Source organism: Phalaenopsis equestris, unplaced genomic scaffold (assembly GCF_001263595.1).
Source record: "Phalaenopsis equestris unplaced genomic scaffold, ASM126359v1 Scaffold000235, whole genome shotgun sequence".
Taxonomy (NCBI): Eukaryota; Viridiplantae; Streptophyta; class Magnoliopsida; order Asparagales; family Orchidaceae; genus Phalaenopsis; species Phalaenopsis equestris.
In genome coordinates, this window is record NW_018164677.1 from 638,683 (window position 1) to 653,644 (window position 14,962).

The 14,962-nt window shown below is 32.0% G+C and overlaps 1 protein-coding gene across 2 annotated transcripts in view; it reads right to left on the reverse strand.

Moving 5' to 3' along the window:
• The window catches only part of LOC110023899 (probable polyamine aminopropyl transferase), a 63,102-nt gene that overhangs the window by 32,209 nt on the left and 15,931 nt on the right, over positions 1–14,962 (reverse strand). For both annotated transcript variants that reach the window (XM_020723542.1, XM_020723541.1), the window contains exons 3-4: positions 13,230–13,289; positions 13,049–13,126 (exon numbers count right to left, since the gene is read on the reverse strand). In XM_020723542.1, the coding sequence (XP_020579201.1) occupies positions 13,049–13,126; positions 13,230–13,289 (138 nt within the window). The remainder of the gene's footprint in view (positions 1–13,048; positions 13,127–13,229; positions 13,290–14,962) is intronic.

Genomic DNA, 14,962 nt, shown 5'->3' on the forward strand with positions numbered 1-14,962 from the left:
ATGTTCTAGCTGAAATAGGTAACTACACCCCCTTTCATCGGTATCATTTTGGTATCAATGCTTTAGGGTTTTGCATCCAATCCTTTCTTGAACCATCTGAGATGGTACTTGAACTTCTCCTGAGATTGAATGGTCGATGGGGTTGAAGATTTTGTTAGCCCAACTAGTGCAAGACTGGCACTTGATTCTCTCCTCCACATCTCCACACATCTCTCTCTCAAATCTACCATCAATAGTTGGCTAAACTGAGACTTCTTGATCCGGTCTTGAAGTAGCCCGATCGTATCCCTGTGTCCTCTAGATTCTCGCTCAATTTTATGCACTATTCTCCTTCCCATAACTCTTGAGATAGCAAATTTTGGTTGTTGTTGATGGCATATTTGAACTAACACCTTGACGGCTTCTCAGTGAATTCTGCCCTGCCGAACTAGTCCATCATCATTTGAAGTAGAGAAGTCTTTCTTTCTTGGGTTGTTCTTTGTTTTCTTTCTCGTTGTCTAGTCACAAGGAACAAATTTGTCTCTGTCGTGAGTTTTCTGCTGTGGTTGCAATTCTCTTTCTATGTGCAATTCCCTTTCTATTTACAATTCCCCTTCTTGCCAGCCATGAAAGGTAGATAGTCCTTTATCTTGGGCTTCTTGATTCCAATCCTTCCCATAAATTGCAAACAAATTTCTATCCCTGCCTTCTTGATTCCAATTTTCTACTCTATATCCTGCCTTTGTCCAAGGATGTGCTAAGAACTAATCAAGAAGCGTCTATTGAGGATCTTTTGCATGAAATGTAGCGTATGTAAGGGAGACTTACAACATTGGAGCAGAAAGACGATCAGTGGCACACAATTTTGAGATTGTGGAAGGAGGTAAAAATCCTTTTCATCGAGTTTCTTCCAACGAAGATGAGCAGCCCATTCAAGCATCGAGAAAAGCTTGTCATGATGCGGCCCACAACATGGAATAAACCAAGGCTGGTACAAACAATCAGACTATGAGATTTAAGTTGTTTTCTAATTTTACTTTTTATAACTAATATTTTAAGCCACTATAAAATAAATAAATGTTAAAAGAAGTACAATTACAGTTATCTCGTTACTGGTTGTCCACGTCTTCAATAAACATTTCTCTTTCTATCACTCACTTTTTAAATCACTTAATTACATATTAAATGTAAGTTTAAAATAACAATGAGCTAATTCTAGCTAGTGAATATTCATAATCCTAAACTACAGTAATACAATGAAAAAGAAAATAATATGCATGTTAGTTAAGTTTTTAATGAGTTTAAAACATTTGATAGTTTATGAATATGATCACTCGTGATATTTCATAATATTTAAAATGTTTTACTATATTAAGAATATGTCAATATCATTTATATATATACAACCGTCACATGAGCATCGCTAAAAATTGTACTGGTTAAGGTACTTAATATCAATTTCCTTTTCCAATTAATTGCACGAGTATCTTAGTATTCTCCTACTAGTACAACATCATTTATATATATACAACCGTCACATGAGCATCGTTAAAAATTTTACTGGTTAAGGTACTTAATATCAATTTCCTTTTTCAATTAATTGTACGAGTATCTTAGTATTCTCCTACTAGTACAACCAATGAGTAACTTCATTATAGTCAAACATGCACATACAAACATAGTATAAAAAAATCATTTTCTAATAATAAATATTTTATTCTCATTTGCATAACAATCAATATTCCTGTACATGATTCAATATCTATGAGAATTTAAACAAAGTTGAGTACACGGGTATTTGGTCGAGAAGAAGCAATATATTACTAGAAGTACTCACCTTAAAACCGTATGACTTATCTTAAATATTCAAAAATGTTAAATCTTTGACGATAATAGTTAATTGCCTACAATTTCATAAAAATATAACTTTAAGCATATCATTATGTTTAATTAATCTTTTATATACTTGTGTTATTTTAATTGTTGATTAAAAGCCTTTATTTTAAATATCCGTGTTACTTTAATTTGACCAATAAAACTAAAATTAAATAAACATTTATAATTTATTATTTTATTAACTTCCACTCTACTTTAACCTTAATTGTAAACTTTATTTTTATATACTAAATAAAACGTTGATACAACTATTATTATAATATTTAATGATAATATTACATATATATACCATAAATATTATATTTTATTAAAATATAACCTTAAGAAACTCACCTTAGCTACGACCAGCATGCTTCCTCTTCCCTTTCATCTTCTTCTGCTCGATTTCTCAGGATTGAGTGTCACTGTGCGCATAAGAAGCTTCCCCTGCACTCGCCTTCTCCTCTACTTGACAGTAGCGTTGCCTCCTCATCTTTGTTATACAGAGACATCATCTACCTTTGACTACGGCTCAGATCAACCAACACGGACACGTACAATACTTCCTCGCGTGTCTTCAAAGCCTTCCCTTGCACGTGACGAAACCCTCAGCGCCGACTCCGACAACTCCTTCGTCTCAGAGTTTTAAAGTCATTTGTTACAAAAGAGGGTTTCGTTCCCTTTTATAAGGTTGAAATGCTCGTTCATCTCTTTCTTTTTCGTCTCCCCCACGTTCATTTACTAAAATATCAAAGAGACAAAGACACTCCGTTACGAGAAGTTACAATCTTCTCCACTTACAAGAATTTCATCCTCGAAATTAAAAAAATAGATTGCAAGTCATCTCTCATTAAATAGGTCGACATGAACTATCCATAAATTTCATGATGAAAACTAATGGTCATTTATTAAGATGAAAAGTGATCACAATAAAGTAAATAGCTAAGATAAGGCGGCTCAACTATACTCCCCTCATCAACAAAATCAGGGTAAAAACATATCTAAAATAAAACATAATTAATGAAGCAAGAAAATTTGCTGGTAAAAAGTCTTTATATATAAGAAAATGAAAAACTCATCAAACTCTACCACCATCAGCAACGGTAAGATCCTTAAGTTCACTATGAGTAAGGGAATAAAATTGAGGTCAAACAGGTTGTCTTGTTTGAACTTGGGTAGGAGCTGAAGCTATAAACACTATCATTCTCTGCTTACCTACGGTCTTCTGTGGAGGGCTCCACTTGATTTTTGATCTTCAGTGTCAGCGATGGACAATATTTTGTTACATGACTAAGCTGATGGCACCAGTAGCATGTGTTAGAACCTATCAAGCACACCCTTATGTTGTCTTCCATATTTGGCACAAGTAACTATGTACTCTGAGTCATACCTCTGTTAAATTCACTCGAGTTAAACTTAGATTTCTTCCAATTGGATCCCACTGAGAGATCAACATGTTCCCATTTATCAATACTCTTTCTCTTGCGCGTCTCCTTACGCTCCTAACATGTTCCCATTTATCAATACTCTTTCTCTTGCGTGTCTCCTTACGCTCCGGAGTAAGCTGATAATCAACCTCCACTCTTCTAGCTCGATCCACAAATACTGAGTATCCATCAATCTCCAAAGACATCAACAGTTGTGTGAACGATCCTATAATTCTGAAAAGAATCTGTAGTCTTTTTCTTCTGCAATAGCGATCAACTGTGACGCATACCATGACAATGCACTAAATTCTTTTTCGTATTACATGACTATTTTTACTCCTTGAACCAATCTGATAAATTTGACATGTATTTGTCTTCGAGCAAAAAGGGGTACAATCCACTCTCTTAAAACTCCACAAATTTCTCACAACTTACCATCATATTAGGTATGTCCCCTCACAACTTGCCACCACATTTCAACAACTCCATTCAACATAAATGTAACTAATGACACTCTTCTTTCAACCGAACATGTCATACTATCTGATATCTTCTCAATTCGCATTAGTTGATTTTCTTCTTCAATTAGATCTTAAGTTCCCTTAAATAAAGGTGTACGCAAATCTTGAAATATATTTAAGTATTTATTTACAACAACTGTATTACTTCCAATAGGCTACGATCTGGACTACTAAATCAACTGAGTCATGGGCGTCATCGTTCGAGTTAGGACATTCGAGTTCACATTTATAATTAGTTGTACTTCATTATTGTCTATTAGACTCTCTTCTTCTATAATTTTGAGTGTATCTCTATGCCTAAATGGATATATTTATTAATTTGAATTAATTTAAATTATTTATTTATTATTATTTTTATTTTTTTTTATAATTAACATATTGGCTCTTTCATCAAGTTTAGATTAACTAATCTTAAACATTGACTATGATACCATTTTTGTCAAAACCCGGTCCGAGACTTGAAATAAACAAAGGTGGGTACATACAGTTGGATAGTGGGAATTAAGTTTTTTTCCATTTTTATTTTCTATAACTAACATTTTAATAAATGAAAGAGACGCTATAAAAAATAAATATTAAAGTAGTACAATTTAAAGTCACCTCATCATTGGTTTAAAAGGACGAAATCAAAGTCACAAAGCAATGCTTGAGGCAATTCTTCATCGGGAAGAGATTTTAAGAGAAAGTGCTATGTGAAGCCATCTCAATGGATGCTTACCACCTCCTCCTAAGGCATCCTTAGCAATATGATCGTGAAACCATTCATGATAAGCATATAAATACGTACTCCTTTTTGGAAAATGGTACTCAAATTACCTTGGTTCCTATGCAAGATGTAGGGGGAATTTTGTAGGACTTTCCAACTGAACCAGAATTTGAGGTGTTGAAGAAAAAAGATGAAGACCCATTCCACTAAGAAAATTGAACGCCTCAAAAAAATGAAATTCTTGAGGAAGGAGGTGAAAATTTATTTCATCAAGAAGCCTCAAGTTTCAATGTGGGTTTGAAGATTTGATATTGAAATCATCGTCAAAGCTCGTTTACAATGTGTTTGACAATGATTATTTTTCAACCTCTTATATAAGCTCATGAGGGAGACCAATTTTCAAGAGTGAAAAATTTTGAACAGTCAATTGACAAAAGAGTTGATGGTGAAGATTTGCATGCTAGGAGGAACTTGCAGAGTGATCAAATTAGACAATATATTGTTTTTGCTATCTCTCAGCCATCAACATTAGACATATATGAATGATCATATGGATTAGGCATTATTGCTTTGATGGCAACCAAGCTTGAAAGCTCGGTCAGTGCATTCTAGCACTAGAATGAGACAAGTTGAATATCTTACAGTAAGAACTGCACCTATTAATCTTGTTTTTTAAGAAATTGTTGTTAAGTGGATTAAGATGCTTCAAAATTGGAGCTAGAACTGAACTTGACCTACATGGGGATTAGAGCGACTCCATCACTTTAATGTCTCCAAAGTGGCTACTCATTATAAATCAAATTTTGAGATTATTCAATATGAGAGAATTTTGCCAATCCCAAGAAATTGCTGGAGATAGAGTGTTATTTTTGTTTATATGTCATGGTCTGTGTTTTAGTTTGTTATTTGTTTCTTTATATTTTAGGATGTCATATTTGTAATTAGAAGACTCTAGCTTCATAAATAAGGGCTATTTTATGTGGGCTAAAAAAAGAGGATTTCTAGACTTGTCAAATAGCTATTAAGAGAAGTGGAATTTGAAGACCTACTTCCTATCATTTTTCTTGCAAAATATTTGAGCATGAACACTCCAAATATTTGAAGGCTCGCCCAAAATTGAGAAATCAAAACATCTAAATACAAGGAGAGTATCAAATAATCAAATTCTAGCTTTAAACGTGACAACATAGCCCATATAACTTCATATCAGTTTTGCACACAAAAATTAAAAGCAATTCTAGATCTTTCCATATGGAATATGGACCTTTTGAGCTTGCCCCCGCTAACCTAGGATATGGCCAGCTCCTTATCTGTATATATGAGAATTAACAAGATCAACCTAATAATTTAATTCTTCAACTTTTTATATTGAAGGAGTTGATGAAAATATTTCAAAGTGTGGAAAATCAGGAAGTAACTCGCTGCTTCTATGGGTTGGTTGGTCGGCCTCCTACTTATTATGAAAGATTGAATTGGGAGATACCATCGAAAACTCCATAATTAGTTTTATTCTCTTCCTATTTATGTTTTTGTTATTTTTATTTCAGAATTATTTCCTTTGCAAATTTAGAAAAGATATATTTGATATGTTTGTAAATTAGGAGGGGTTGACTTCCCTATATATATGTACCCTACATGTGAATAATGAAATTAAGGTATTATTCCTCTCCAAAACTATTTTCTACATGATATCAAAGCTTTGGAACAAACTCTAGCTTCCAACAACCATCGAGATCTCCTTTAACGACCTGCAAGCCCGCATATTCTCTTCTCTACATTCAGCTCCCCGCATAAGTCTCCCCGCTACCGTCTGCCTACAGTAAGGGTGTTCATTATTTGGTTTAAACCGAAAAACCGAATCGAACCAAGTCAATTTGGTTGATTTGGTTCAGTTTAAAAAAAAATTCACTTACGATTTTAAAAAATGTTGAAGTTTGATTTTGGAACCATATGGGAATGAAATTAGATTGCGTGTGATAGACATTTGCTTAGTTGGTGAAGCTATTTTGCTAGCATTAGTTCCTTTGATTAGCTGGAAAAGAGTAGAGTCTTGCGTCAATTCGACCATTTGCCACACATAAATATGCCACAAATAGATCCTACATTTAAAAAGGATAAATGACAGATAAAAGGCTGAGGTTGATTGGGTCGCATATCATCGTGTTTTATGGAATAATAGAAGAGCATAAGTTGTGATGGGTGATGATAGGGGAAATGATAGGGAGTAAGCATTGAATTACTATATGCGATTATACAGATCTTAGGCATTATTTTATTTGTTAAAGATGCTCACTAATCTTTCAGATATATACCATCCTAGAGCACCTGGAGAGTGGACGTTGATAAATTTATTGAACTCACATTGACAATTTCGTTATAAGATATTGGTGCTAATTTTATTTTTTTTATTTTTATTTGTGCCAAGTGACTACTTTTTTAATAAGAGATATTTCAATTTTTTTGGGCAAAAGAACAACAATGGCATAAAAGTAACTAATAGATTCAAAGAGTTGTCCATGAGTTTACAATAACATGTATATTAATGATGCACCAAATCAAGATATGCTACGAGCGGGATATAGCCTATGTTTTAGCACCGACCTCAACTTCGGAGAACTCAGTGATGAGTGCTAGCCCATCCTCATATATCGATTTTAGACCTTCGACATAACAATACTCGTATCCAATTTAGGATCCACCTGTACATGGATGTGTGAGTTAGATCCAATAGTGCCCCACATTTGACTTATCCTGGAAAGAATAAGAACAATTTGGCCCCCCACAGACTTTCACTTAATTTTTTTGGGTAGTCATTCGTCCTGTTTGCTACAACAATTAGTAATAGAGTTGATGATCTCTCGAAATAACACTTATCAAGGCTCCTCTGATTTCAAAAAGGCTGCTCCAATCTCAATATTAGGAGTCAAAAATTCTATAATTTTTCTATCATATTTTGATGTGTATATCATTAGTACAATAGTCTAAGTATCACCATACATGCAATATTCTTTTGATTGTCTTTACCTTCTAAAATCATTTCTCATATGCATTTACACGCGATATCTACCTACAAGTAAATCCTATAAAACAGTTTATTTCTTAAATTCACATTTGAGTATCTCACTATGATTCAAAAACAGCCACACAATAAGAATCCTTAAGCTAGTCTTACATATACAGCAGAGAGTTATAATTCCCTTAAAAGTTTAGGAATTTCTTAAATTAAGCCTTAATTTAAGCCCAAACCCATTTCCAATTATTTCTTACCTAAAAAATAATCTCTTTGCATTAAGTTTTTTTCCTTATCTACAAGTCACCTAAGCTCTTATAGCATGATTAGTTATAATCCAAGAAATAAGAAGAAATAATTGAAGGAATCACTTAATTTACTAAAAAATATCTATAAGAATATATATACAAAGTAAATATGATATTGATTACCTATAAATCGTCATAATTTCTACTATGAATTTTGTTGTATTACCCTTCTCAGAACCCAAACAAAAAGCACTTTTGTCAACCCTCGATTTCCTCTGGACTCAAGACAACAAGAAACAAAGGAGATAAAAAAGGAATTTATAAAGTTAAATGAAAATTCAATGCATATACTCTCATTTCCATTACATATATTATTCTCATACTCTCATTCCCATTACATATATTATTCTCACCTTCAAAACTTGCCATTCCATTCCAAGTTTACTTCCCTTCGTCTAATCGAGAGCAACAGCTCTCTGTTCCGTCACTATTAGGCTCCGCCTCTGCTCGTCAAGCGAAAAAGTAAGGCTACGGGGAAGGGAAAATAGAGGGGAGGGGAATTCAATGGAAAAAAAAGGAATTTGACTTCATACATAGTTAAATCTTAGTTAAATTAATCTAATCCACTAAAACAATCAAACTGTTGCATGGTTTGATAAGTGAAAAACTCTTTTTGCTACACTGCTCAACTGTTGTTAACACGATTAAGTTAATTAGGTAAATAAATTAAATATTTAATTAAGTTAAAGTTTTATATTCTATAAAAATATATATATTAAGAATTTATATACTATTACATATCAATCTGATTGATACAAAATGTAGAATTTAATAAAAATAATTTGGATGAATTTAGGGTGGTGTGAAAAATTGGGTGCATTATTAAATAAACTTATTTTACTTCATTTATCGAAAATTGGACATTACAAAATCTCCCATTTATTTGTTACGGTGTAATCTTCACATCAAGGCAAGAATTTCTCACAACTAATTATAAGAAATTGAATCTTGAGTAGTTGCCGAAATCCCTGTCAAATTTGCATGGTCATTCTCCCTCCAATGTGCGCCTTCTTGCGAAGTAGGAGGATGGAAAGTGCTCTTCATAGTTAAACATAAAAATTGTATACCTAAGCAAATAATCTTGTGTCACAAATGGAAGAACATCCACCAAGTAAGATCCATCATAGTAATAGCTCTTATGTAGGCTACAAAAACAACAACAACAACAACAACAAGAGACTTTATCTCACTAAGTGGAGTCGGCTACATGAATCATTTTTCTTCATTGCGTACTATTGAGTGTCATATTTTCATTTAATTCTAATAAATTAAGATCATTTTTTATACAATATGCCCTACCTCTGTTTTTCTTAACATAAGTCAAATCTAAAATATCAACTTTACTAACCAGATCATCAGATAGTCGACGTTTAATGTGCCCAAACTATCTAAGACGACTCTCTATAATTGTGTCCACCATTGGAGCTAAACCAACCTATCATGGATATATTCATTTTGCATTTTGTCTCCAAGTGTAAAGCCACTCATCGACCTAAGCATTTTCATCTCAGCAACACTTTAACTTAGTTTTATGTTTCTCTTTTAAAAGCTAGTTTTATGTTTCTCTTTTAAAGGCAACATTCAGCGCCAATAGAGCATTGCAGGTCTCACCACCATCTTATAAAATTTTCCTTTCAGTCTAAGCGGTACTTTTCTATCACACAATAGGCCTGAAGCATTCTTCCACTTCAACCGATCAACTTGAATTCTACTAATAACATCCTCATTTCATCACTTTGACCCATCACTTTGACCAATAGACCCGAGATATCTAAAGAGTTCACACCTTTTAATAATTTGATCACCCATAGTTACAACTCTCACTAGAGCTACTACTCCTAAAATTACAGCAATATATTCAGTTTTAGTTCTACTCAAACGAAGGCCTTTAGACTCCAATGTAGACCTCCATAATTCAATTTTTCCCTTAGTTTTTTTTCTCTAGTCTTATCTACAAGAAGGTTATAATCAGCAAAAAACATACAACAATATATCCTCCTGTAAATGTCCAACAGAAATAGAAAAATATTTGGTCAACCCTCATTCGATTCAAACTCAAGTAACAGCTCTAGTATACATATCTTTAATAACTTGAATATAAGTCATAATAAAACATTTCTTCTCTAGTACCCTCCAAAGGATATCTCTTGGAGCCTTATCGTAAGCTTTTTCTAAAAAAAAAAAAAATCATATGTAATTCTCCTTATTTTCTCAGTACTTCTCCATCAAACCTCGCAATAAATTTATAGCTTTCATAACAGACCTGTCAAGCACAAATCCAAACTGATTATGAGAAATCTTTATAATGTGTCTTAACCTATGTTCAATTGTCCTCTCTCATAATTTTAAAGTATGACATATCAACTTAATTCCTCTATAATTTGGACACTCTTGTGCATCCCCTTTATTCTAAAAAATAATAACCAAAGTAATCTTCTTCTACTCCACAAGCATCTCTTTAGTTTTAAAATAATATTAAAAAGTTTAGTAAGCTAATAAACTCTCAAATGTCCTAAATATTTCCACTTCAATTAGGATATCATCAGGCCCTACAAACTTTTCACCCTATATTTTCTTTAGTTTGGGGCAGCTGCAGCTTATTAAGAAGCAGCTGTGAAGTTGTTGAAAAATAATCTGATGTTGTGAAAAGCTGTGGTGGTTATTACAATTTTTTTTTGAAAAAATAAGACCACAGCTAGAAAGCTATCACCGCACCTAGCTAAGACCGGTGGGAAAATTCTGATTTCAGCAACAGATTTTTGAAAAAGTTGTCAAAACACATTTTATCCAAACAGGCAAATGCGATGCTACACCGTTGCCCCAAACGAACTTTAAAGCCTCCTCAACTTTTTTTTACTAATGCGACGGTAAAAATAAAAGATTTTATTATTATTAATAATATTAAGATCATTAAAGTTTATCATATTTTCAAAAACTTCATTGAAAAGTTTATCAAAATAACTCAACCACCTTCGTTGAATATGTTTTTATAAGAAAAGCACTTTTTGATTTTTATCTTTAATAAACTTTACTTGAGTTAAATCTTTATTTTTTTCTCTTTGTTTGACTAGTTTATACATATATTTATCACCCTCTTTGATATCTAATCTATTATAAAAATCACTAAAAGTAGAAGTTTTATCGTCGCAGATCGTTTTTTTAGACTCCCTACGGGTTATTTATGATTTTTCCCAGTTCTCCAAGTTTTTACATTTAAAGCAATTTTATAAAATGAGTTTTTATATTTTATCTCTTATTGCACTTTATTATTCCACCACTAACTATTTTTATCTATAAAAATTTTTCCTTTTGATTCTCCAAGTCATTTTATCTCTTATTGCACTTTATTATTCCACCACTAGCTATTTTGATCTATAAAAATTTTTCTTTTTGATTCTCCAAGTCAATTTCTCCAAGTCAATCTTTTATCACTTGTTTAATAGTGTTTGTTAATTTATCACACATAGAATTTACTTCTTCATGAACATTCTAAATCTTGAAATCTTGAAGTTTACTCATAAAAATAATTTTATGTGTCTTTTAGGTTTCCCGTCTAATTCTATGATAATGATTCCTAGTATTTTTTATTTTACAACACTTCATCTTAAAATCCAGAACTAATAGTCGATGTTGAGAACTTAAGTCCTCACTTGAAATAACTTTACAATCTTTACATTATCGATGATCTTTTCTTCTTATAATAATCAATTTGTGTTTTATTAGACCCATTCTTATAAATAATAATATGCTTATCTTTTTTCTTGAATAAATTATTAGCAACAACAAAATTATAAGCAAAACTAAAATCTAATATGGCTCGACCTTCTTCATTAATTACTCCAAAACCGTAGCCACCATGAATATTTCTAAAATCTTCTACCACTCTACAGGCATGTCCATTTAAATCTCTTTCAATAAATTTTTTTTCTTCAAGAGATATCATTTATGTTACATCTTCTAGGTCATTCCAGAATTTTTCTTTAAAGCATATATCTAAACCTACTTGAGGAGCATAAGCACTTATATATTAAAAAGCTTAGTATCAACAATAATCTTAAGGGCTGCAATTCTATTTTCAATTCTATTAATTTTTACAGCATTATCTTTAAACTTTTATCCATAATTACACCTACACCATTTCTAGTGCGACTTTTACCTGAATACCAAAGTTTGAAACCTAAATTATCAATCTCCTTAACATTTTCTCCAACCCATTTAATTTCTTAAATACATAAGATATTTATCTTTCTATGAATCCTAATATCAATTAATTTCATTAATTTACCTGTGAGAGTACATATTCCATGATCTTATCCTAATATTAATTTTATGGATTAACTTTTTTACCAGCATTCGTTTATTTGACACTATTCTCTGGCGCCAGTGTAGCGATTAATTTTATGGATTAACTTTTTTACCAGCATTCGTCTGTATAGTAGGAACCCTTGTTTATTTGACACTATTCTCTGGCGCCAGTGTAGCGACCCTTGTATACTTTTCACTATATTCATGTCATACAACGCGTTGCTTCCATAGGACGCCCTAGTATTTACACAATGATAAAAAAAAATCATGTCATGATTTTTCGACAAATTTTATACCGGTTGTCAACTACCTAACGCAACCCTCCACTTCTCACATACGTGTCGACTACCTAACGCAACCCTCCACTTCTCACATACAAGGCTTTGGACCCTACAATGTCAATGTTTAGCCCTCGTGTAGACTGAGCTATAATTAAAAAAAATATATGATTCTAATTGCAGGAACAGAGGGTATGAAAACTCAATAAAAAAAACCATGCACAGTTTCGAACACTAGTTTCCAACACATAGTTATAATTTAGTCATCAAATCGTTGAAAAAGTTTGGATGAATTTCTCTACCATATGTCAAGGTAGTAAAACTGATCCAACATATTTTTGACAAGTTTGTGTCACTATCATAATTACAATCACAATATGGATAAAAATTTGAATTGTATATCTACAATTGCTCCTAAAAATTAAATAAATATGAAGGAACCAATGGTCATTAATTTTTTTCTAAGGAACAAGTTTACATGTGACACCCTATTGGGTAATTGGCAAATCATGAGTAAATCTACATGACATTTTTTCTGCATAGGTAAAATTGGAGCTTCATAATTTAACGCACACATTGTCAAAAAACATCAAATGTGGAATTCCTTCAAGAAAAGATGATATTATAATAGTTTCTTACAATTTCATCAATCTCCCAACCCTCAAAATTTATTGAAGGCCACAATTCAAGCATCAAATGAGCAGCAGTTCCTCCACCCTATGAAGAAGCGCATACGTATTAATATTGTCATGGTTCATTAATTATTCTAAAATGAATTTAAAGTGGAAGCAAAGAAAAATTATATCAGAGCCTGACTTACCAAACCTAAAACTGCAATAGGACCTTCTGGAACAATAGCCGGAAGGCTGGCAAATTCATCCTGCAATTTAAAGTTTAAATCAAAATATTTAATTTCTAATTCCCAAGGGAGTAGAAAAAAACTAATCCCTTAAGCGCAACGTGAAGATGTCAACAAAATGATGCAGCTAAAAAGTGTAAAATAAAAGCATATGATTCTAATAACCAAGAAAAAAATAGTAGTCAAACCGACAAATGCAATTCAACTGAATCAGCGTTTGTTGGTTCACTTAAAGAGAAGAAGATAAGACAAAAGAGATGAAGATGAGCGAACCATGCAGCATATAAGAGATGTGGAGATTAGATTTATTGTACTAGAAGCACGAATATTAGTAGAGAATGTGAGAGAGTTGGAGACAAAGAAGATTGGGGTGCCATCTTTGTGCAAGAGCGAGAGGTCGTGTGATTTATAGCAAACATGGATGAACAAGCACGAGAAAGCGAGTGCAGTGTTCTGTGTGTGCTCTCCCGGTAGGTTGTTGGCAATCATGAGTGGAAGAGGGCGATCGTGAAAATCAGGCGACTCGAAATAAAACTCACATTAATAGAAGTCTTAAATATAATTAAAAAAAGTTGTAACTTCTGATAAAGCGGAAAAACTTTAATAAAGAATTATATTTGAATTAAGTTAAATATTCATTTGATTGATAAAAGTAATTTAATTAAAATTTAAGGAGGCTAAAGTTATGTAGAGAAAATTAAAGAATTCGGTGAATTATATTTACAAGAATCTTAGATTTGGATTTGAGATTTATAAGTTCATTAGTATCAAAATGAATAAAAATTATCGGAACATTAATCTTATAATTTATAGATCAAGACTTTAAAGTTGGATTTGAGATTTATAAGTAAATAAGTATCAAAATGAATATAAATTATTGAAACATTAATCTTATGATTTATAGATCAAGACTTTAAAGTAAAATTAAAATAAGTAATTATATTTCTAAATTTTGTATTATTTTCTACTTCAAAACATTATGCATTTAACTAGTATGTTCTTTTATTAAAATTCTTCCTATTTTTGACTTTTGTTTATTGATTCTTTGTTACAATTGGTATGTTATATTATTAAAATAATAAAATATCTATTAATATTATTTTATGAAAGCACATTTAGTAGTTTCCTACATGAAGGCATTAGATCATTACATCATGCATAAATTTTTCACAGGATAACATATGATGATTAGTAAGCAAGTATAGAAAGTCATTAAAAACTAATGCAAGTTATGATGAATGCAAATGAAAATATTCTATATATAAATGTGCATGTTGATAAAAAAAAATTCACCCACTTATAATACTAGCTGAAAAAGTTAATATGCCCATGCACTAGTTTTTTTGTCTATTATCTTTAGATAATAATAGAATGAAGATCACACTCCGCCATACTGACAAGAGTTGTATGAACCAAGGTGGCCGGTATGCACCATTCCACCTCCGATAATAATAGTTTTGCTCTACGCCCCATTATGTCGACAGGGAATATATCAACAAGGAGAGAATTTGTTATATTTAGATGGTGCTCATGAGATAGATGCATAAATTGAGATATATATAAATTTTATTAAATGTTAAAATTTAGATCCAAGCAAAAATTAATGTACCAAAAGTTATGCATTTTATATGACATTCACTGTCAAGGGTTTATATTAATAGGTCCATATTTCCACATGATTTTTTTTTATAACT